The following is a 25,804-nucleotide window of genomic DNA, read 5'->3' as shown; positions in this document are numbered from 1 at the left end:
CAAACTTTTATGACCTGGTATGGCTCCACAAACTTGGCCTAAAGCTTAGAATTGTCTCCTTTCTTCCTTACTAGCCAAACCCAGTTTCCTGAAGCATAGAGTGAGGGCTCCTTCTTGTCCTTTTGCTGAATGGTCAATTTCTCCTCTTTGAAGGTGATGTGCACTTCTTCCAGTCGCTTGAGTGTCTTCACCACATACTCATGTGTTGGCTGAGCTTCTGTGGGTGGTGGATAGAACTTCAAAACGGATCCTACAGGCATAATTCTTGGCCGAGCATTAATAGATTGGTCGTTTCTACTGTTGCCAAATGAGGTGTACCTCTGTACGCCCTCATCAATTAGGGGAGCAGCGCATCCGATTATTCCTGGCCTCAAGTCAGCAGCAGAGGCCAGAAAGAATCGCATCTTGAAAAAATTACCACTGTAATAGTACCACCTACTGTGAACTTTTAAAGCAGATTAAAAAAATGTAACGAACAAATCAGCTGGGGATCGGGTTTTATGAAGACAATCTCAGGCTCCATAAAGCAGCCAAAACAATAAGAAAAATCAACAAATTTCAATGGGAATTGCTGCCACATCCTCCCTACGTTCCTGATTTTACATCATCTGACTTCTACTTGATTAGGCCTGTTAAGGAGTTTTTGAGAGGACCTCGCTTCGATAGTGAGGTTAAGGTTAAGATTGCAGCAAGCAACATTTTTAAAAGTCAATATAAAGATTCTTTTGCCGTAAACATTCGAAAGCTGATACCCCACTGGCAAAATTGTTATTCATTGCATAAGGATTGTGTTGAAAAATTAAAAAAATTGTAAGTCTCTACTTACAATAGAATTATTTTTTATAAACTAATTCACCTTAATTATTATATGGCACTCGAGCATTATGTAAAGTTATTAGTAGCTAATGAGCTTACCAAACAGTAGAAGTAGATGTATTATTATGCAACCAAACTGTTAATTTCGATCAATGTCTATTGTTTTTTTTAAACAACATAGTATCTGCTGAAAATAATGTTGGCAGTTCAAATACACAATGCTGCACTTATCTCCTTCTTTAACTTTTTGCATAATTGATTAGTCTACCTATCTAATAAAAATTGTTTAATAATGCTTTTAGTACATAATAATAATGTTCAAATGACCATACAGGTGGCAGCGAAGATGTAAATGAAAAAACTTAGTAAGATGACTGTAAACTCAGAAGAGGAACATCCAACATTGTACCAGTCCTACAGCAGCATAATCAACCTGCTGTAGTCAGTTGTTGCAAACCAGCCAGTTGCAGCGTTGTCACATATGCAATGTAATCTAAACAGCCCGGGATTTCAAAATCAAACGGCGATTTTGCAAAGCTACAGCCAGTGGGGTGATTAAAGATACATATAAGCAAGAGCCCGAACAAATCTATAATACTCGTCAAGAGGGAGGGTTGTATGTACCATCAATAAAAAGCAAAGCTTATTTTAATTCTTTCTGGCCTAGAACCACTCGAGAAATCAGAGATAGAATTTGATAATTTCGGCACACCCTTTTTGGCAACTTTTGGCCCGGGGACATTGTAATCAATGTTGTATTTATATCATTGTAAATATTTTGTATATGGCATTTGATTCATTAATTCATTTTCTTTTTTTTTTGTTTTTTGATTCACATAGCAGTATTAGAAATAGATATTATATGATGTAAATATGAAATATCGAAGGAATATTGTTGCAATACTCTTTAGATACAAATACAAGCCGAAAGCAAAATTAAAAACACTGAAAAAAGGGAAGAAGGAGAAGAGAGAGGAAAGAAAGGAGGAAGGGAAAATTTTTGCTGGTATACTGTTTAAAATAAAGAGTTCCCACGTATTTTGCCTCCTGCGTGAGGCTTTCAGTGGGAAAAACCCGATCCGATCCGATACACAATACAAAATGACGAGCAATTTTTAGATAAACTGATCAACAAGTAATTTAATATAAGGGCTGTATCCACACTGAACCCATATGGCCTCCTATATGACTACTATGTATTATAGTAGTATGAAACTAAGTCTTGCTAATAAGGAAAACAAAGAACAGAAAGGCAAATAATGACGTTGTGGTCTTATAGCTTGAAATCATAAAAATATATATAAATAATTATAGACGCCCTAAGCAAGTTTATGATGAAATAGTCTCACTTAGCGATTAAAGTTACGGCTTGTGGGGGTGTCTGTAAAAGTGTTTGGTAACTTCGATGTAGCTGGGCGTTTTGTGTTTACGATAAACGGAAATGGGCGATTTAGGAATACGTACCGAAAATCGACATTAACATGGTACGGTAGTTGGCATTCCGGCTACCTTAGGGTAATACAAACCTCTACGCTTGCGCCTTTATACTAGTCAGTCTTGTATTTTGTGTTAGATCATGCATATGTAACGCTCTGTACTACTGTTAGTGTCATCAATGCTTTTAACAATCGATGCTTCTGAGCTTGATAAATATTCACAAAAACAGATAAATATGTTACTGTATAAATATAAAACCCAATGTTTCTATACCTTTAATCGTGACCTTCATTGAGCAATAATGCGGGTCTTGTGAGGTAGGCTTCCACCAACAGTATGTAGATGCTATACGCCTGATTAATATTACACACAGTTTTATTAGAATGTATTTGGAGGTGCTACGAGTTTGGAGCCATAGCTAATGTTATTACAAGCTTATACATATACTGATTCATTCCATGCCAGAAAAAATAGATTATAACGCTCAATTTTAGCCCGTTTCGCTGTAAAATCTTTTTATTATTGTTAAAAAACAAGAGAATTAGTAAAGGAGTACATGCAATGCATTTGCTTCTCTTTTTGTGAATTGAAAGGTCAGATTCTCAGAATATGAAGAGATGAAGTTACAGTTATGGCTAATGTTTTTGACAAAGAAAAGTTTTTTCCTTGAATAGGTGTACGCCTGGCTTTTAATACTGATTTTCAGTGGCCAATCTTGTAGGATTTTTGTGTAATTTTCAGTCACTGAATATTCTACTTGTGAAACTGGCTGTTTGGGTTATCTGTCATTGCTAGTAGCAGCTACCAACTTTTATTCAGCTGTGGTAGGCCTACCTACTTGTGCATTTTTTGCACATTTTCCTAGTTTTACAGTTTTTAGCTGCTCCCATCCATTTCAAGCATTGATACTCAGCTTACTCGTACTTATCCTACCTGATCTGCTCATTATGACTCATAGACTTTCTAATCATCTGCTAATCAATACTTGTGATGCGGGTTACCAGTCGTCAATAGTATATTCTCTAATCAAAAAAATTTTTTTGTATGCTGAAATTGTAGCCTATTAACTTTCTACACCTTTTCACCATTGCAATGCTTGTATTTCAGACAGTACATTACAGTTTAAAATTGGATTTAAAATGCCAAAAAAAACTAAGCATCCAATTTACTAACAGCAACTATCAACAACTGCACTATTAAGGTTATGAATGTTAATACACTGTAAAAATGTTGCCTTTGACCATCTCATAATACAGTCTAACAACAGTAGTACTCCAGAGCCTTCTCTTTATGATCCAAAATTGTCAGTTTGGAAAAGGTAAATTAATATTTCACAATGACTAGACAGCTTTATGAGCCCTTTTGTATCTTATAACATTCTGAATATAATATTTATTAGTAATAATATTATATAATATATACATATACTATATAATATAAAATATATAATATAACATTCTGAAACTCTTGGATTCAAAATGTGATGTCGGTTTAGGTAAGCAGAACATAGCCAGTACTAGAAATCTGAGGTTCAGTAAAACATCAAAAAGTCCTAATTGACTTGTTGTCTTTTTAATATTAAGTTCTATGTAGGAAATGTTGTAGACACCATTATAACCTACATTATAACCTTTATATAACCTTTATATAACCTTTATATAACCTTTATATAACCTTTATATAACCTTTATATAACCTTTATATAACCTTTTACATTGAAGAACAAATAAAAAATAGAATTAAACCGACTATCACAAATTTGATCTCATTTACAAAGACAATGAAATGAAATTTTCAAATGCTTGTTTTGCATACACATGCATCATATTTTAGGATATAGTCATATCACAACTAAAACACGCTTTTCATAAAATAGTATATCGATAGTGATTTTTAGAACTTCAAATCTTCCAGCTGTACACTCCTGATGATTTATCTGACTGTCGCATTATGCCTGACTTACACCAACTAGTAGAGGGATGATTTCAGAAGAGGCTGCTTAATTTCTCATCTACTAGTTGTTATATGATTAGAATATAGAACTACTGTATTTGTTTATATTATAGAGCTGTATGATAGTATATAGAGCTGTATAATTAGACTATAGAGCTGTATGATTAGAATATAGCGCTATATGATTAGAATATAGAGCTATATAATTAGAATATAGAACTGTACGGTTAGAATATAGAGCTGTATAATTAGAATATAGAGCTATATGATTAGAATATAGAGCTATATGATTAGAATATAGAGCTGTATGATTAGAATATAGAGCTGTATGGTTAGAATATAGAGCTATATATGATTAGAATATAGTGCTATATAATTAAAACAGAGCTGTTGCTTTTAGCCATCTACTGCGATTCGTTAGTTTGAAGAAAACTCGTTAGTGAGGCGAGTTGGTTGATGCTCTTAATTCTTTAAAGTCAGCAAGCCACACCCTACGACTTTCTGAGACTGCGCAGTTCATTTGCTTATTGCAATGCAACCACTAACAGTAGCTAAATAATTTTGTTAGCTGTGTTCTCCACAAAATATTCTACAAAATACAACCTATTTGAAATCCTATATCATCAAATTGAGTGGTTCTATATTTTTTAAAATCGGTAATAAAAAGCGAAGGCTAAATTGCCGAAACCAAGTATCCGGTTTAATTTTTTTGCTGCTATGAAATGCGTTATACAATCAATGTGAATTTTGTTGTGCAAAACCTCCAGGAGTTTCTGATTCTGCTTCTACCAATTAAAAGTGTTTTAGCAAAGTTTTTGATCAACTGATCGGACTGGCTAGTTACCCTTATCCAACTACTGGTTTTCACAGGCGCTTTCGGTTTCGGAAGTTTTACAGAAGGTATTAGGTCTAGAAACCAAATTTTTTGTAATGCACAGAAAAGATTGTTCTAGAACATAAACTTAGTTTCAACTGCAATAACAAGTTTTGTATCTCACTATATATTTTTCCCTCTTTTTATCAAGGTAAGATCGCCTTTTTTTTTAGTAGTAGAAAAGGCAAAGGTGGAGGCAAAGGTAAAAGGCCTGCTGCTGTTCCTACTGTTAGTACAAGGGCCAAACAACCTAGAAAAATTTCTACACAACCGCAAAAAGCTAATTCACTAGCAATAAACTAAATCACACCCAAAAAAACTAATTCACCTAAAAAATCTACTCAAAAGAAAATTGACCACCTGTTGCCGAGTCGTTTGAGATCACCAATTTCACCACCGATTCTAGTAGCCACACTTCTGAGTTTCAGTTTGCTATTTATTTCGATTTTAAAGAGTTAATGTGGAGGCAGTCCGAAAACTAAAATATCAAATATTTTTCACTAATTGTTACAAGGGTAAAGTTGCAGTTACAAAAACTAACTGTTGTCACAAAATGGACCATTCTGTTCATAATATTTTGCATTTTTATGCTCAACTGGAACATGTACCGCAGGGTGGTTATCATTTTTTTCTCTGACAGGCTGGCTGTGCCATTTATCCATAGAGTACACTGTCGTAAAGTGACCTGCGCTTTTGTAGGCAGAGTGTTATGGTCTACCGTCTGCCAGGCAATGCTGGTCGAGTTATAATACTTAGTTTAACCATCCATAGAAGTATCGCTGCTTGGAACCGCCTTGTTTTAATGCAAGGGAAACTGACTTATTTACCTAAAGCTAGTCAAACAGCTGCTATTCCTGGTAGAGTGGGAGCCCGTGTTTACAGCTCTGATGCAATGGAGACAGATCCCACTCCCTTCTCAGTTAAGCCAGATATGTAAGAACACCAACTTTAGTAGTTTGTTATCCACACTACGAATAAATATGAGATATTTAGAATGCTCATAAGCAAGATTCACTTGTGATAGTGAGACTCATAAGTGAAGAGGCGATCTAAAAATATTAAGTTAAATATGCCACAAACTATAGATTGTAATTAGAAATAGGATCAAAATTTTTTTTATTTAGTAATGCTGCATGTACATGTAATAGTTACATGTACATCTAATAGTGCTAGATGCACACCTAATAGCGCTACATGTACATCTACGAGTGCTACATGGCATTGTAATTGAGTCACCTATAGCCTGTTCATTTCGCGTATGTTTATGTTAGCATGTTGATGTTGCAGTTATGAATGCATTGTACTAGATCTAAGGCAGGAGAAGCACTCTTGTAATGATGATGAGTTTCAGAAAAAGCTTAATGGTGGGTATAGCTCCATTATTATTACCTGTACTAGAGCTAGTGAGTCACCTCTACTAGAGCTAGTGAATCATCTGTACTAGAGCCAGTGAATCACTTGTACTAGAACTAGTGAATCATCTGTACTAGAGCTAGTGAATCACCTGTACTAGAACTAGTGAATCACCTGTACTAAAGCTAGTGAATCACCTGTACTAGAGCTAGTGAAACACTTGTACTAGGGCTAGTGAATCATCTGTACTAGAACTAGTGAATCACCTGTACTATAGCTAGTGAATCATCTGTACTAGAGCTAGTGAATCACTTGTACTAGAGCTAGTGAATCATGTGTACTAGAGCTAGTGAATCACCTGTATTAGAGCTAGTGAATTACCTGTACTAGAGCTAGTGAATCACCTGTACTAGAGCTAGTGAATCACCTGTACTAGAGCTAGTGAATCACTTGTACTAGAGCTAGTGAATCACCTGTACTAGAGCTAGCGAATCACCTGTACTAGAGCTAGTGAATCACCTGTACTAGAGCTAGTGAATCACCTGTACTAGAGCTAGTGAATCACCTGTACTAGGGCTAGTGAATCACCTGTACTAGAGCTAGTGAATCACCTGTACTAGAGCTAGTGAATCACTTGTACTAGAGCTAGTAAATCACTTGTACTAGAGCTAGTGAATCACCTGTACTAGAGCTAGTGAATCACCTGTACTAGAGCTAGTGAATCACTTGTACTAGAGCTCGTGAATCACCTGTACTAGAGCAGTGAATCACCTGTACTAGAGCTAGTGAATCACCTGTACTAGAGCTAGTGAATCACTTGTACTAGAGCTAGTGAATCACCTGTACTAGAGCTAGTTATTCACCTTTAATCATAAAAATGGCATTCGGTGCTGTTTTGTAATGATGAATTGTAAAAGCCAATCACAGTGCGCCGTGCTAGTTAAAAAAGATTTCTACTTTCCATTGTGTGATACTTTAGAATTGTGTTATACAGTATTGTAAGTCATACAGGTTATAGAAGTAAACACAGCTCAAATATTTACTATAGTCCATCTGAATGTCATCACTGCTTCATCCTAGTTCACTATATCAGGTTTCTGTGTATTTTTGCAGGGTCTCTAAATAAATGGAAAGCAGACGGCATCAGAGGCGTTACAGTTTATATTCCATCCAATTTGGCGGCACGTATCCCTAGTGTTTTACAGGTGAGAGACTGCTAAAGCTCCGTCCTATTTATAGTTGTTGCTCTAGATTCCAACCAAGTTATTACTCAAGCTTGTTACAACTATAACTTTGTAAGGCTTTACATATAAGGTTATTGCTGTTGCTTTTGTATTAATGGATTTATAACTCTGCCACGACCATATGTAAAAATATTGCAGATTATAAATACCATGACATCATTTAAAAATACCACTTTTTTGTTATCATGACCATGCACATAGCCAAGTTTCCAAAAGGTAATTTGACCTAAAATCACGGAAGCTGATTATACATGTAGCTGAGGAGCGGCATTGCCAAAATTATTAACATGGAAATGTTAAGTTCATTGTATCCACCTCCCTGAGCTGTTTGTGTTTTATTTTTCTCAAAGCTCGGATTTGACTTCCACCACGCCAATCCTGGCTATGTACTTCTGCTTAAGTGGTTGAGTGAGACCGAAGTGAACAATTTCCCGGCTTACGCTAACCAGTTCCTCGGTGAGTCAAGATCACTCTGACACTCCGTCGCTATCTCTGTTTCTGTGGCTGGATTAAGTAGTCATCCTAACTTCATACAAGGTTTATTGGGCTGTCGCAGCACCAAGTATAAGCTATCCACGTATACAGCATATCTGTATACTTGGATATTAACATATTCATGTATACTGTTTATCTGTATACTTGGATATTAGCATATTCATGTATACAGCTTATCTGTATACTTGGATATTAACATATTCATGTATACTGTTTATCTGTATGCTTGGATATTAGCATATTCATGTATACAGCTTATCTGTATACTTGGATATCAGCATATTCTTGTATACAGCATATCTGTATACTTGGATATTAGCATATTCATGTATACAGCTTATCTGTATACTTGAATATTAGCATATTCATGTATACTGTTTATCTGTATACTTGAATATTAGCATATTCATGTATACAGCTTATCTGTATACTTGGATATCAGCATATTCTTGTATACAGCATATCTGTATACTTGGATATTAGCATATTCATGTATACTGTTTATCTGTATACTTGAATATTAGCATATTCATATATACAGCTTATCTGTATACTTGGATATCAGCATATTCTTGTATACAGCATATCTGTATACTTGGATATTAGCATAATCATGTATACAGCTTCTCTGTATACTTGGGTATTAACATATTCTTGTATACAGCATATCTGTATACTTGGATATTAGCATATTCATGTATACTGTTTATCTGTATACTTGGATATTAGCATATTCATGTATACATCTTATCTGTATACTTGGATATTAGCATATTCATGTATACAGCTTATCTGTATACTTGGATATTAGCATATTCATGTATACAGCATATCTGTATACTTGGATATTAGCATATTCATGTATACAGCATATCTGTATACTTGAATATTAGCATATTCATGTATACATCTTATCTGTATACTTGGATATCAGCATATTCATGTATTCACCATATATGTATATAGTGCTCCCTAAGGACACGATTTTGATCCATTCCAGGGTTGGCATTGTATGGGGAAAAAATCGCCTGTAGGGCTGTAGAAACCATAATAATTATATAGTGCAAAAATTGTCAAAATTTTTTACAAGTGCTGTACATATTAAAATTAGTAGCAAAATAGTATGTTAACCTCTGTAACTATAGTTACCTAAAGTAACTCTATTATGTTCAGTAAATTTCTTGGTTATGATCTGCATTAACATGTAACATTACAATGTGCTATGAGCAGCACTACATACATATAACGAGAACTTTTAATTCACGTCAAGTAGGTTTAGCTTACTAAACACACACACTTAAACCATAACTGCCACGAACAACTTTTATGGTATTTACTACGTAAATCAGACACGCTGATTCCGATTTTGTAATCAAAATATAGATTAGGCCACTAACTTTCATAGTAATGAAGGGTTTTTTATAGCGTTTTAATCTCGGTCTCGAAAACAACACGATCGGCATAACAAGCTCCGCCCATAAATACGTGACGTAACCTAGCTTTTTAGGAACAGAAGTTACGTAGGTATGTTTAGACCGATTTAGAATAATAGAGATAGGTGTTTTAAAATCCATTAATATCTAAATTCAGCCTTAGAAATAATATCAGTCTTTTCTGAAAGGTAGATAAGCTATTTAGCATTGCATTTTTAAAAAGCGCGATAACAACGCTAGTTCGTGATAAAACCGCGCTTTTTGAGCTCATTTTTTCTCGGCGTCCTGCCCATTTAAACGTCATGTAACAAGCTGCGAGCAATTTTAAATAGTTTATATCCCTTTCATAAAAAACTGAAATTATTTTACAGGCTGGATTTAGATAATAATGGGTTTTAAGACACCCATCTCTATTATTCTAAATCGGACTAAACATTCCGAACTTCCGTTTCTGAAAAAGCTAGGTTTCGTCACATATTTATAGGCGGAGCTTGTAATGCCGATTGTGTTGTTTTCGAAACGGACATTGAAACGCTTTAAAAAAGCCTAAATGACTTTGAAGGTTAGTGGACTAATCTTTATTTTGAGTACAAAATCGGAATCAGCGTGTCTTATTTACCTAATTAGTACGATAAAAGTTGTTCGTGACAGTTATGGTTTAAAGCTAAGCTTTAGTATGTATTTTCAACTCTTTTACTGAAGTTCAACTTTTTTTCACTAAAATTTTATCACTTATCAGTTTCTGTCTTCGCTTTCACTATAAATTTTAGCGGACCAGCTTAAAGCATTTTCCAACCGAATTCAGCAAATAAATCCGACCGATACTGTTTTCGTAATGAAGTGGATTTTTGTTAGCAAGTTAAGGAAATTTGTCTGACCACTGGATCTTCTGTATGAAGGGATTGCAACTCCAACTTTGCTTACAATTGCTAACGAGAATCGCTGAACTGAGAGAAATCGGTCATCGTTGTCTCTTTCAGGCGCTGTGAAAATATTTTCGGCGAATAGAATTTTGGTGTCTCTGTTATTTTGACGCACGTAATGAGCACACCGACTGCCAAATTTGAACTCGGGCGAAGATTTTGTTGAATTCTATGGTGAAATAAGATTTGTACGGTGAAGTGAAAAAATCATGTTCTGCTTCGTAAGGTGAACAATCGTATATCAGGGTAATCGTACCCTGAGTGGCCACTGTACTTGGATATCAGCATATTCATTCATGCAGCAATCTGTATACTTGGATATCAGCATATTCATTTATGTAGCATATCTGTATACTTGGATATCAGCATATTCATTCATGCAGCAATCTGTATACTTGGATATCAGCATATTCATTTATGTAGCATATCTGTATACTTGGATATCAGCATATTCATTCATGCAGCAATCTGTATACTTGGATATCAGCATATTCATTTATGTAGCATATCTGTGTACTTGGATATCAGCATATTCATTTATGTAGCATATCTGTATACTTGGATATCAGCATATTCATTCATGCAGCAATCTGTATACTTGGGTATCAGCATATTCATTTATGTAGCATATCTGTGTACTTGGATATCAGCATATTCATTCATGCAGCAATCTGTATACTTGGATATCAGCATATTCATTCATGCAGCAATCTGTATACTTGGATCAGTTTCTTTCCTTTTTCCCTCGTTTCTCTTCCTCATTTTTTTCCTTCATTGCTTTTTTACCTCCACTCTTGTTCTCCTATTTCTATTTTACCTCCACTCTTGTTCTCCTATTTCTATTTTACCTCCACTCTTGTTCTCCTATTTCTATTTTACCTCCACTCTTCTTCTCCTATTTCTATTTTACCTCCACTCTTGTTCTCCTATTTCTATTTTACCTCCACTCTTCTTCTCCTGTTTCTATTTTACCTCCACTCTTCTCCTATTTCTATTTTACCTCCACTCTTCTTCTCCTATTTCTATTTTACCTCCACACTTCTTCTCCTTTTTCTATTTTACCTCCACTCTTCTTCTCCTATTTCTATTTTACCTCCACTCTTCTTCTCCTATTTCTATTTTACCTCCACTCTTCTTCTCCTATTTCTATTTTACTGCCATAACTCTACCCTAGCATCATCTTTGTTATCTCTGCTTTTTTTATCGCTATTTATTTCATCTTGTTTCTTCAACTCGCCAACTTTCTCCTCTCACTTATTCTTCTCTCACTTCTCCCTCTTCTCTCCCATCTCTATCTTGTCCTTTCACATTTCTTTCACATTCTCTTATCTCTATCTTGTCTTTTCATATTCCTTTCACATTCTTCCCCTTTTTTCCTCATCTCTATTCTTTCTTCCTTGCCTTTTTCTGTTTCTCCTCTCTCTTCAACTTTCCGTTTTCCCACTCTCCCGTCTACTCTGCCTACTTGCTTTGCTACTACTACTTGGAGATTAAATTTTGCAGGTGTGGGCGGATTTGTAGTGAATGACAATGAAGAAGTGCTGGTGATAAAAGAGAGATTTACTGGTCCGAATCCCAGATGGAAGTTTCCTGGTGGTGGTACAGACCCCGGTAAGTTGTATCTATCTACACCATTATTGTTGTGGCTAATCTCTTGTGAAGCTCTGATGTCAGTATAAACATTGATATGGTGGGTAGGATTTGAATTGACTGTGTGAAAGTAAGTAAGGCAATGATATCTTAGTTGGAAGTTTGTATTTGTAGTATTTACTAGTTTAAGTTCATCAGGGCATCTTTGCACATGTACGACAATTATGAATCTCAGCTAACTGCTGCAGCCGGTTTCTTGAACATCAACTCGTTTCATTACAACTTCCTTATCAACACTTGATCAACTCGCTGACTTAATAAATTACAAATGTGCTCAAGTCAAACTTGGCTTTGAGTATTCTGTCCTGTTAGTCAGCCATTAATCAGAATGACAAAATTAAAGGTTGACTTGCAATAAAATTCACATTACAGTTATTTGGTATCAAAAGATTCGCCATGTCTTACTTTGTTGTGTGGTAAGTGCCAAATATGTGGGAATGTGATTAAAAGCTCTTAAAAGCTCAAAAACGAACAGAAAATCGCAGCGACACGAGACCGCCCTAGTTTGGATTCGTTTTCCAAAACGGCTAAAATGTGACGTATGTGTGCCAGATGGTTTATGTTAACACTTTTATGCATCCTTATTCGTCGAAATATTTTCACAAATATACTTCGCGCTCGCGATAAAAACCATGTCTATTGTTCTTACGCGTCTATTTTATTGGCATCGAAATGCTGCAACTTTGAGCGCTGATATCTCAAAACATAGCATAAAAATATGTTTAATTTTTTAAACTTAGCTTGAATGATTGCATATCATCCTCTGATAAAAATGATGAGCCTTTTGGTCCGCTATGATGCTCGAAAAATGCTGTAGAAGTTGTTCGCGCAATATGGCGGGATATGTAAGTCACATGATCAGATAACGTTAGTTTCAGTTCAAGTTTGATCTATCGCAAATAACAGATACGCTTTCTCGTATTAAACTTGTTAATTTCAATTCGTCATAATCTCTAACGCGCCACATCGTGTTTGTGTAGATGGCAAGCTGAGAAGCACCTTTTTTCATAGCCAAGAGCAGAGAAAAGACCAGGCCTTCACCGGGCGTGCAGCAACTGGGTGAGGCTGGATGTGACAAACTTTATTTAATCGCCTGCTTACTCTTACCTTTGTTTTCGCCATTTCAAAGACGACATGTTTTCTAACCTGTTTGCATACTCCACATACCACCAAAGCACGTGAGTAATTTATTTTATGAACCACTTGTATTAGTAGTAGTAACTCGGGTTATTTTCTAGTATTATTCTAGTACTACTGTATTAATCTATATTTAATATTACAATATTAATGTCATTTAATTGTTATATGATATTATTAGTATTTTATCTTTTTAATTACGTGTATTATTCTTATTATAATAACAAAACTAATTCATACTGCATATCTATCTGTAAAACGTAATATATTAATCTATAATTGATAAAATAGTGTTATAAGTTTCACGATTAATTTCGCCAAATTTCTTAACCCCACTCACTTATAGATATGTTATATAAAATAGTTATTGTCATTTTCTAGCATCATCGTTAATAGCATATTAGTATTATTAGATGATTATTATTAGTATTAGATGATGAAGAGTTTGTGCCAACCACTGAAGACTGGGAAGAGTTTGAGCGCTATGTTGGCCAGCGTCAAACGCTCTCCAATTACATGTAAGATAGAGCTGAACCTAACCAAACTTGACAAAATATAAAGAATATCCAGTGTTATTACTCACATTTTTATGTTTACAATATCATGGATTCTGATAAGGTTTTGTAAAATCTGTGTCATGATTGCATGGCTAGGCTATATATTTATTCTTTTTCTGATCAAGCAAATATGATATAATAACAGGAAATGATGTTGTACAAATCTCATTGCAAGTCAACTATTGTGTTGTGATTTCAGATCCGAATTCTCCTTCAAAGAGGAGAAAATAATAGTAAGTGTGACAGCACTCCAGCGACTATTTCACTGTCACGCCTGCGCCCTCCCCTGCTCATTCACGATGGTGCGAGAAGGTGGAAGGGTAGATTTCAAGGTTACATGTGCCTCCTGTCACCAATCGTACACTTGGGAAACAACTGCCAGGGTGAACAGAGCTCACGTCATCAACCCCCTGCTGGCAGCTGCATCACTCTTTTCTGGCGGATGCCTTACGCAGAACCTCCGTTTTCTGTAGCTCCTGAACATCGCGATACCAAGCCACAGCGTTTGCCTCTACCAACAAAGAGAATACTTACATGGTGTGAGTGTTAATATTTACCCATAAACTTGGAAAATGTGAGTAAAAGCTAGGCACACTAAATGAATAACGACATTTAGAAACAATTTTTTTCTTGAAATGAAAATATGTCATCCTTCAAGCGAAATATATTATAATTTGAAATTCTGATTCTTCATCATAATATAACACAAAAAGGGGGAAGAGGATTCTACATTCTTAGACTAATGATAATCATACAAATAAATCTTGTATAATGAAGTTTTACAATATTTTACAGTGTATTGCTGAGCAGTACAGCCTGCATAACGAGGGATTGATGGCAGCAATCGATTGGGAGCTTGATTTGGCAGGTGACAGTAGATGTGATAGTCCGGTGCATTGCACACTATACGGGCCTACACTATGATGGATCAGAGCTGCGGTTTAATAGTTAGCAGCCATCTTGTCAAGGTAAAACTTTGACAGTTTTTACTTCACAGCCTGACAAAAACCGAAATTTTTTAGTAGTTATCAATACATAAACATGAAGTTGCTGATCTAGCTAAATAATTCATTCAAATAATGTGAAAGTGATTATTGGTCGTAACTTTTTTACTTTGCAGTCAACGGAGACCACCAGCTCTAACGCCATGGAGCTGGAAGGCTTCAAGCGATGCCAGTCCGATCTAATTTCCCACGGCCTGAGAGTGAGGTCCATTACAACGGATGTTGTTACAAAGGTTATGTGCATACCGCAAGCTTGTGTTTTGGCTTATGCCGCAAATTCGTCGCGGTGAGCGACGGCCTCTACCTGCCTGCTTGGTGTCTAAGATTCAGGCTCTTTTCCCACCAACGGATGATGAAGAAGAGTTTGCAGACTTGCAAACAAGATTTGCGGCATAAACCAAAACACAAGATTGCGGTATGCACACAACCTTTTCCGAGCATTTGGCGATGGCTCTCCAAATGGGAATAGATTATCTACCAAAACAATTATTGAAAAACAATAATTGCTGATCATCAAAATAATCTCGATCTTTATATAATAAAATCATAAAACTAATACACTCTCTACTGTAGTAAGTGTACAAGCCAAATATAACAATTCTCCTTGTGTTCCACGAGTTCAGAATATGTGTGTTCAACCGATGCATTAAATGTGTAACACAAGAATTGTAGATAATGCATGACACATTAGCATAGCTTTGGTGTTATTGGAATTAAATGAAAATCCAACTCACTATGATATCGCAGGTAATTATTCCACTCCAACTCAAGGGGTGCAGGCGCCACAAGTTCGTCCACACCAGGATGCATACACAGGCATTCATGCTCCCCGCGGTCATGGAGACAATGTGCAAACTCAGCATCATGGCAGCACAAACATTCAGAAAGAGATGGCATGTCTTGACAGCGCTTGCAGACACACCACTCTGTAGCCGGTGGTATTAGCTCCTAAAGAAATGAACAGCTATGTCTATGCAACCATAGCTACCATGCCATAATACATCAGGTCGATGTTATCCAACAGTATATCGGTGCAGCACTAGATTTAAATATTAAAATTGTTAATGATGTCATTCGAGAAAAATCTGTAATTATTTTTTCGCAATATGAAGCGATAATTATCATCATTAAAATCATATGCATGTAAATAATAATAATATTCGTTCTATCACTCTCAAGCTAAAACTATTACTACTAGCTAGCTAGGCACATAAGAGCTGGCTAGTGGCGGTGCTTACTTGCTGGGAGGTTTGATTCTGTTGAGGATCTTCTTCAGATAGAGCGTCAGACTCGAAACGCCAGGGTCTTAACTCTTCAGAATTTGACATTTTTTATGATCGCAACTCAGACATGAATTGTCGAACGGAATGGCCCAGCCGAAACTGTAAAGTAGCGAGCATCTATATTTGATACGGGGTCTTAGGTAAAACCCGAAGTGTTTGTCATAAAATATTGCTACGATAAGTTTGATATTGAGCTTTTTATTGGCCCTTCAATTCACGCGAGAACATCACGTGACAAGACAATAACCAAATCAAGAGATTCCAATCTACGGCGGCTTTTTGTTTTTGAGCTTTTAAGAGCTTTTAATCACATTTCCACATATTTGGCACTTTTCACACAACAGAGTGAGACATGGCGAATCTTTTGATACCAAATAACTGTAATGTGAATTTTGTTGCAAGTCAATCTTTAATATTCATGGTATATGTACATGGCACCTAGTTAGAACCTCCATGACCTCTCAGTGCTGAGTAATGAGTGAAACGTGAACCAGCCAATCTCTATTAGCCTTAGATCATACCAGTAATGAGTGACACGTGAACTAGCCAATCTCTATTAGCCTTAGATCACACCAGTAATGAGTGACATGTGAACTAGCCAATCTCTATTAGCCTTAGATCACACCAGTAATGAGTGAAATGTGAACCAGCCAATCTCTATTAGCCTTAGATCACACCAGTAATGAGTGAAACGTGAACCAGCCAATCTCTATTAGCCTTAGATCACACCAGTAATGAGTGAAACGTGAACCAGCCAATCTCTATTAGCCTTAGATCTCACCAGTAATGAGTGACACGTGAACTAGCCAATCTCTATTAGCCTTAGATCACACCAGTAATGAGTGACACGTGAACTAGCCAATCTTTATTAGCCTTAGATCTCATCAGTAATGAGTGACACGTGAACCAGCCAATCTCTATTAGCCTTAGATCACACCAGTAATGAGTGAAACGTGAACCAGCCAATCTCTATTAGCCTTAGATCTCACCAGTAATGAGTGACACGTGAACCAGCCAATCTCTATTAGCCTTAGATCTCACCAGTAATGAGTGACACGTGAACTAGCCAATCTCTATTAGCCTTAGATCACACCAGTTTCAATGCTTGAAGAGTAAGAGTTGTGTGATTTTTGTGACAGCCAATAAGCTTACTGTACCTTTACTTTACAACGAATAGGAAAATAGGAATATTTCCTAATAACTACCGTAATAAGAAAAATAGGAAATTGTGTACTTCAGGGGAAGACATAGCTGTAACAGCTAGGAGAGAAGTGTTAGAAGAGACAGGTGTGGAAAGCGAGTTTGTAGGCGTCCTTTGCTATAGGCACTTTCACGCCTTCAGGTATGGCTGCTCGGACACTTACCAGGCATGCCTTTTGCGTGCTACCAGTTCTGAGATACGAAAATGTGATCAGGAAATTCTAGAGGCTCGCTGGATGAAGGTGAGAACTCATTGCCACATCTCTGGTGCTAACAGATGCCTCTAGCGCTAGCAGGTGCCTCTGGTGCTAGCAGGTGCCTCTGGTGGTAGCAGGTGCCTCTGGTGCTAGCAGGCGTCTCTGGTGCTAGCAGATGCCGCTGGTGCTAGCAGGTGTCTTTGGTGCTAGCAGGTGCCTCTGGTGCTAGCAGGTGCCTCTGGTGCTAGCAGGTGTCTCTGGTGCTAGCAGGTATCTCTGGTGCTAGCAGGTGTCTCTGGTGCTAGCAGGTGCCTCTGGTGCTAGCAGGTGTCTCTGCTGCTAGCAGGTATCTCTGGTGCTAGCAGGTCTCTCTGGTGCTGGTATGTATCTCTGGGGTAACCTAGTATTATTACTTAATGATACATCACATGTAGCTAAGCGTGAAGATGGCTGGCTAGAGGGCTTCTCTTTAGTCTATGCTGTTATTATATCAGTTGCAGATAAAATTAAGGAATTATTTAATAATCGATCATATAATTAATATATGATCGAGGGTAAAACAGTGTCAATTATGCAATCACATTATAATGTAAGTTTAGTTTTTGTTCAACTTTTAGTAATTCTGTTTTTTATAAGGATAAGAGAGATATTAACTGATCTTGTAATAGTTTCTTTTTTTATATGACTTTACACATGTCTATGGCTGTCATAGGTAGCCTTGCTCTATGGCTGTCATATGTAGCATTGCTCTATGGCTGTCATAGGTAGAATTGTTCTATGGCTGTCATAGGTAGCATTGCTCTATGGCTGTCATAGGTAGCATTGCTCTATGGCTGTCATATGTAGCATTGCTCTATGGCTGTCATAGGTAGCATTTCTCTATGGCTGTCATAGGTAGCATTTCTCTATGGCAGTCATAGGTAGCCTTGCTCTATGGCTGTCATAGGTAGCATTTCTCTATGGCTGTCGTAGGTAGCATTGTTCTATGGCTGTCATAGATAGCATTGCTCTATGGCTGTCATAGGTAGCATTTCTCTATGGCTGTCAAAGATAGCATTGCTCTATGACTGTCATAGATAGCATTACTCTATGGCTGTCATTGATAGCATTACTCTATGGCTGTCATAGGTAGCATTGCTGATGGCTGTCAGAGGTAGCATTGCTACCAGGATTGTGACCATTATGAAAAAAATCATTGCTCATCTAAACTTACAGATGTCTAGATGTACAATGCATTGCAGTTGCAGTAAATTTTTGGCTGGATATATCTATGTAGTTGCACTAGCAGTACAGTAGCAGTAATAAACATGCCAGAGCCATGCGGTAGGCAGTATAATTGCATTGCGTACTTTGACTACTGCGTAGTATGCATGCAGTATGACTATTTTTTAATACATAGTATAGGTGCAGTAGCAGTATTACCTACTGCGCAGTGCTGTATGCAATGAGAGTATTACTAGTGCACATTTTGCAATGCTGAATGCAGTAGAAAATTTTGCATTACGCTGTAAATAATGCACAGCACACTTTCATCAAAGTGTCTTTGATGCACTTTATAAGCATGACACAATTGCATGATGGGAATTTTGCCCAAACTTGAGTCTGAGTGGGCAAACAAATTGATAGCAACAGCAAATGCAATATATTTGAAATGAAAATTTATTATGATTTTAATGTATATTGTTAATGAGAATACATTACAAGGGCTCTAATTCCATTGTTCGGAATAGTGATCATACCTGACTCCTTATTCCCTGGCTATTCCAAAATGAAAAGGGGAGTTAGGGTGCAAGTTCATGAGCTTGCTAAACATAGCATCTGACAAATTTCTACGATGTAATACAGGCGCTTGGGAAGCCAGCAGCGTCAGTTGATCCGCATTATCAACTTCATACTAATGGGCAGTTGCGGTATTTATGAACTGCTGGGTTTCAGGTAATGCGTCATGGAAGTAAATGTGCAGCAGATCAGTGGGCAATCTGTAGTATGAAGGCAGTTGCAGTGGTAGTGAATGTCTACTGCGCATTAAAAGCTGTGATGCATTGCGAAGTTACGGCGTAATGAGCTACAATGGCGCAGTGCAGTTATAGTGCATCACAACCTTATTGCTACACCATATCTGCACTCACTCTCAGTAACTTGCTCTTTGGAATTGTACCCCTTAGAGTTGTCTACTCGCGTAGCTAGCAGCATTAATTGATGTGTGTGATGAAGCGGCTAGTCAGTTGCCATGGAACTATATAAGATATTGAGGATCCCTTGATACAAAAGGATAATAAGTGTGAATATAAACCTAGCCAAATTCCTGAGAGAGATGGAGGTGTAACGAAGGGCACCTCATTATATGTAACTATCTTCCGACTATCATTCCTTACTTGGCACAGCATTGTTACATGATAACTTCAGGTGGATGAGCTGGGAAGGCAGGACCTCTTTGGTACAACGAGGTACATATATGAAGCATACCTTAACTACCTCAAAACAGGCGTCTTAATAGAAGGGCAGACAGTGCCCGGTTTTAGAGACGGAACTCAAATGGCTGTGTACCGGGCTTCCAACACGCATCCCGTAGACAGCAATTAATTAAAGTCACTCCGCTAACAAGTGTCATAATATGTTTTTCACTGGTAGTAGATGTTTCCTATTTTTCTTTTTATTTGCAAGTGTTGATATAGCTAGCTGTTTTAATGTTGCGACAGCAAATCAAAGGAACGGAATGTTATTAGATGAAGGGATTGTTCTTGTACCTTTAGAAATAAATTAGCTCCTAATTTAACCGCTGTAACTACACAAAGTAAGAGATTGAATATGGATTCTCACAAGAATGAATGACTTTATTGGTAGTTCTTTACTTGTTTTTTTTATAAAGTTCTATTTCATTTTAGTTTCTAAGTGAAGCCGTAATGCAGTTTCTTTTATAAATTTTTCAATAAGTATTTACAATTGTTAGTAATATTATACATGTAATAATAATATGATGCTGAACTCTCACTAAGCCTTAGGTCTACGGTTCAATCTCTTTATATTCAGTTTCCATTGTTGGAGTACTTATACACCTGCTATTACCTAGTTCTCAGACCATTTATCCAGCTCAACTTGATATATCCCCTCAGTTGTCTCATTTTAGCTAAGGTCTAACCTTAATTGTCTCCTCTTTAGTTAAAGGTATAACCTTAATTGTCTCCTCTTTAGTTAAGGGTATAACCTTAATTGTCTCCTCTTTAGTTAGGGGTATAACCTTATTTGTCTCCTCTTTAGTTAAAGGTATAACCTTAATTGTCTGCTCTTTAGTTAAAGGTATAACCTTAATTGTCTCCTCTTTAGTTAAAGGTATAACCTTAATTGTCTCCTCTTTAGTTAAGGGTATAACCTTAATTGTCTCCTCTTTAGTTAGGGGTATAACCTTATTTGTCTCCTCTTTAGTTAAAGGTATAACCTTAATTGTCTGCTCTTTAGTTAAAGGTATAACCTTAATTGTCTCCTCTTTAGTTAAAGGTATAACCTTAATTGTCTCCTCTTTAGTTAAAGGTATAACCTTAATTGTCTCCTCTTTAGTTGAAGGTATAATCTTAATTGTCTCCTCTTTAGTTAAAGGTATAACCTTAATTGTCTCCTCTTTAGTTAAGGGTATAACCTTAATTGTCTCCTCTTTAGTTAAAGGGTTAACCTTATTTGTCTCCTCTTTAGTTAAAGGTATAACCTTAATTGTCTCCTCTTTAGTTAAAGGTATAACCTTAATTGTCTCCTCTTTAGTTGAAGTTAATACCTTAATTGTCTCCTCTTTAGTTAAGGGTATTACCTTATTTGTCTCCTCTTTAGTTAAAGGTATAACCTTAATTGTCTCCTCTTTAGTTAAAGGTGTAACCTTATTTGTCTCCTCTTTAGTTAAAGGTATAACCTTAATTGTCTCCTCTTTAGTTAAAGGTATAACCTTAATTGTCTCCTCTTTAGTTAAAGGTATAACCTTAATTGTCTCCTCTTTAGTTAAAGGTATAACCTTAACTGTCTCCTCTTTAGTTAAAGGTATTACCTTAGTTGTCTCCTCTTTAGATAGTGATCGAGAGAATGAGTGTCAACCTAAGCATGACAGCAAATTGAACAATTAAAAAATGATCGTTTAGTCCACCAGCCTTTTAGATTAAAACTGGATTTGCTAAATAATGACTGCTAGACTACCATGCTATTTAGTAAAGGCTCCAGGGAAGGCACATCGGCCATACCTTTGTAGACAAACTGGCTCAACACTTATTAATTGTTGCTTAACTAGTGAATATTTGAGGGAGGCATCACTTATTGGTTTTTCACTTTCCATGGTGGATGTTGAACACTACTCACAGTAATACGTAAAGGATCCCATATACCCAATGCGTACCTATCCCTTCTACCCAATACCTATCCCTTCTACCCAATACCTATCCCTTCTACCCAATACCTACCCCTTCTACCCAATACCTATCCCTTGTACCCAATACCTATCCCTTCTACCCAATACCTATCCCTTCTACCCAATACCTATCCCTTCTACCCAATACCTACCCCTTCTGCCCAATACCTATCCCTTCTACCCAATACCTATCCCTTCTACCCAATACCTATCCCTTCTACCCAATACCTATTCCTTGTACCCAATACCTATCCCTTTTACCCAATACCTATCCCTTCTACCCAATACCTATCCCTTCTACCCAATACCTATCCCTTGTACCCAATACCTATCCCTTCTACCCAATACCTATCCCTTCTACCCAATACCTACCCCTTCTACCCAATACCTATTCCTTGTACCCAATACCTATCCCTTTTACCCAATACCTATCCCTTCTACCCAATACCTATCCCTTCTACCCAATACCTACCCCTTCTACCCAATACCTATCCCTTGTACCCAATACCTATCCCTTCTACCCAATACCTATCCCTTCTACCCAATACCTACCCCTTCTACCCAATACCTATCCCTTCTACCCAATACCTATCCCTTCTACCCAATACCTATCCCTTCTACCCAATACCTATTCCTTGTACCCAATACCTATCCCTTTTACCCAATACCTATCCCTTCTACCCAATACCTATCCCTTCTACCCAATACCTATCCCTTCTACCCAATACCTATCCCTTCTACCCAATACCTATCCCTTCTACCCAATACCTACCCCTTCTACCCAATACCTATCCCTTCTACCCAATACCTATCCCTTCTACCCAATACCTATCCCTTCTACCCAATACCTATCCCTTCTACCCAATACCTACCCCTTCTACCCAATACCTATCCCTTCTACCCAATACCTATCCCTTCTACCCAATACCTACCCCTTCTACCCAATACCTACCCCTTCTACCCAATACATATCCCTTGTACCCAATACCTATCCCTTCTACCCAATACCTATCCCTTCTACCCAATACCTATCCCTTCTACCCAATACCTATCCCTTCTACCCAATACCTATCCCTTCTACCCAATACCTATCCCTTCTACCCAATACCTATTCCTTGTACCCAATACCTATCCCTTCTACCCAATACCTATCCCTTCTACCCAATACCTACCCCTTCTACCCAATACCTATCCCTTCTACCCAATACCTATTCCTTGTACCCAATACCTATCCCTTCTACCCAATACCTATCCCTTCTACCCAATACCTATCCCTTCTACCCAATACCTATTCCTTGTACCCAATACCTATCCCTTTTACCCAATACAGTTAGTTATATGGTCAAGTTTTCTCATCCAGTTTGTCACTAGTTCAACACTAATCTAATTTTTCGATGCACAAGGGTCGAGGTATGATTAGTGGAATTAGTAATCAATACAGCGCATTTGAGCTGAGGTTAGAGCATGTCTATAAACCAAAGCCATCTACAGGCAGAAAGGTTGCGCATGTGGACCAAGCCAGAGCAGTAGCAATCTGTCTTATTGATGATACTCAACACCCTGTCAGTCAACACCTGTAATTGTTTCCCAATTTTGTTTTGCAAATTAGGTATTTCACAATACTAGCATTTGTAATAACTGTCCCTGTGATTTGTCTGCAGAACCAGTGACTCACCATTCCTCTAGTCATTAATAATCATGGTCATGTATTCTCTAGCTTGTCAATGTTGGCCATCAGTGTCAAAGGAATATCCCTGGAGTTTCACATGGCTTATTGTACACTTATCTTCAGCGATACTGAGTATCTGCCATCTCATAGCGCTGAACTAGTCAAGGATCTTGTCTAGCTGCTGCCTTTTACCAGCTGTATATGCTACCATTACCTGCTGTATGTGCTGCCTTCACCTGCTGTATACTCTGCCTTTACCTGCTGTATGCACTAGAGGGTTGGCAGTCATACATATGCATAATTATAGTGTTTTGCAATGCATGTTATAGACATTTATTTTGTAATGGAAGTTGTCTTCTATCTCATGCCTTGCTGGGAGTGATCTTTTCTATAGACTTTATTCATGATTGTGATAGTGTTTGGCTAAGTCACCCTGAAAGGACAGATATAAATTGTAGGCATCTCATGCATGATTTAGTGTGCACTATCATGAGATCATAGTCACTTCTAATAAAATGATAATATTTTATGCTTCTGTTCAATACAATCGTTTATAATAGTCCTTGGTCAAGGTCATCACAGTTACAAAGCCCAGCAAACACCTTTGTTGCCATGCTCACTCAAAAAACCTACTTTCCACATCTGCTTTGTACATCGTCTGATAGGGCAGCTTCATTCTCACACAACTTTTATGTCACAGAAAAGAGAGCAATCAAGTTGTGGGTGCTGTAAGGTGCCGCGTGATATCTAACTGGGGCTCTCTACAAATAGAAGGCATCCTAATATCTCTGGATGAGAATGCAGGCAGAATAAAGTGTGTAACACAACACTGATCAAGTCGAGGAGTTGTAGACATAAAAACAGTGACAACAATGATAAGGTGAAGTGAGAAAGAAGCGGGTCAAAGATTATATAACTAGGAAATCAAGAAAAATATGTAATCAGAAGATAGTTCTGACTATAGAAGGGGATGTACTAGTGCTAGTATTAAAATATATACTCATCAATTGCATGCAGAAAGTAAAAACAAGATCTAAATGAGCATTTCATTACACTAACTAAAAATTATAAATTCATTTGTAAGTCATATTATATTGTCGGGCCACTTGTCTTTCCTTGTCACCCAGCCATCCATGATTAATCATTACCTATGACTCTAAATATATTAAACATTCGAATTTCTCCCAGTATTACAAAATTATAGTTGTCATGCATATCTAGGCATGAGTTGGTAGTAAACTTTCTCTTTCATCTTGTACAGAGACAGGATATTATATTAACTTAAATACAATGAACCATCCAATATCATTAAACCTGAGGTATCTACTGCCACCACAAACTATCTTGGAGACTACACAGTCTAATCATTTCATCACATGAATCCCAGGCTATCTCTACGTATCACACTTCCCATTAATCTCCAGTTGATCCTTTTTGATTGAAGTTTTGATTTCTTCTCAGCTACTTAAAATATGGTATATACTAGTATACCCTGGTATTATTATAGTTGTACTGAAAGAAACTTGCAACTCATACCCTCAGCTCATACCCTCAGTTCGTACCCTCAGTTCATATCCTCAGTTCATACCCTCAGTTCATACCCTCAGTTCATACCCTCAGTTCGTACCTTCAGTTCGTACCCAAAGTTCATACCCTCAGCTCATACCCTCAGCTCATACCCTCAGCTCATACCCTCAGCTCATACCCTCAGCTCATACCCTCAGTTCGTACCCTCAGTTCATACCCGCAGTTCATGCCCTCAGTTCATACCCTCAGTTCATACTCTCAGTTCATACCCTCAGCTCATACCCTCAGTTCGTACCCTCAGTTCATACTCTCAGTTTGTACCCTCAGTTCATACCCTCAGTTCATATCCTCAGTTCATACCCTCAGTTCGTACCTTCAGTTCATACCCAAAGTTCATACCCTCAGCTCATACCCTCACCTCATACCCTCAGTTCATATCCTCAGTTCGTACCCCAAGTTCATACCCTCAGTTCGTACCCTCAGTTCATACCCTCAGTTCGTACCCTCAGTTCGTACCCTCAGTTCGTACCATCAGTTCGTACCCTCAGTTCATACCCTTAGTACATACCCTCAGTTCATACCCTCAGTTCATACTGTGGGTTCATATCCAGTGAAGAGGTCTGTCATAGTGTCAGTGAAAGGAGACAGGTAGAACCCTGGTCTACTTG

The 25,804-nt window shown here is 37.3% G+C and overlaps 2 protein-coding genes across 3 annotated transcripts; one reads left to right on the top strand and one right to left on the bottom strand.

The window, feature by feature from the left end:
• Positions 1 to 2,266: 2,266 nt before the first annotated feature.
• Positions 2,267 to 20,547, top strand: LOC137387476 (uncharacterized). Of its 2 annotated transcripts, none has more exons than XM_068073910.1 (8): positions 2,267 to 2,300; positions 5,780 to 6,013; positions 6,368 to 6,444; positions 7,547 to 7,638; positions 8,028 to 8,133; positions 12,032 to 12,139; positions 17,399 to 17,601; positions 19,963 to 20,547. In XM_068073910.1, exons 2-8 carry the CDS (start codon positions 5,790 to 5,792, stop codon positions 20,137 to 20,139), a joined length of 987 nt encoding a protein of 328 aa, XP_067930011.1. In that variant the 5' UTR covers positions 2,267 to 2,300; positions 5,780 to 5,789; the 3' UTR covers positions 20,140 to 20,547. The 2 variants fall into 2 exon arrangements, with proteins under 2 accessions (XP_067930011.1, XP_067930010.1); XM_068073909.1 differs by lacking the exon at positions 2,267 to 2,300 and adding an exon at positions 2,386 to 2,570.
• A 136-nt stretch (positions 20,548 to 20,683) lies between these two features.
• LOC137387221 (protein PBMUCL2-like) lies at positions 20,684 to 21,868 on the bottom strand. The gene is made up of 2 exons (XM_068073558.1): positions 21,862 to 21,868; positions 20,684 to 21,600 (listed from the first exon to the last, which is right to left on the bottom strand). The coding sequence occupies exons 1-2, from the start codon at positions 21,866 to 21,868 to the stop codon at positions 20,684 to 20,686; spliced, it is 924 nt and encodes a 307-aa protein (XP_067929659.1).
• Between the last annotated feature and the right edge of the window lie 3,936 nt (positions 21,869 to 25,804).

This window comes from Watersipora subatra, chromosome 2, assembly GCF_963576615.1.
Source record: "Watersipora subatra chromosome 2, tzWatSuba1.1, whole genome shotgun sequence".
In the NCBI taxonomy this organism is placed as follows: domain Eukaryota; kingdom Metazoa; phylum Bryozoa; class Gymnolaemata; order Cheilostomatida; family Watersiporidae; genus Watersipora; species Watersipora subatra.
Note: the sequence above shows the minus strand (reverse complement) of the source record. Positions and strands in the feature narration are given on the sequence as shown.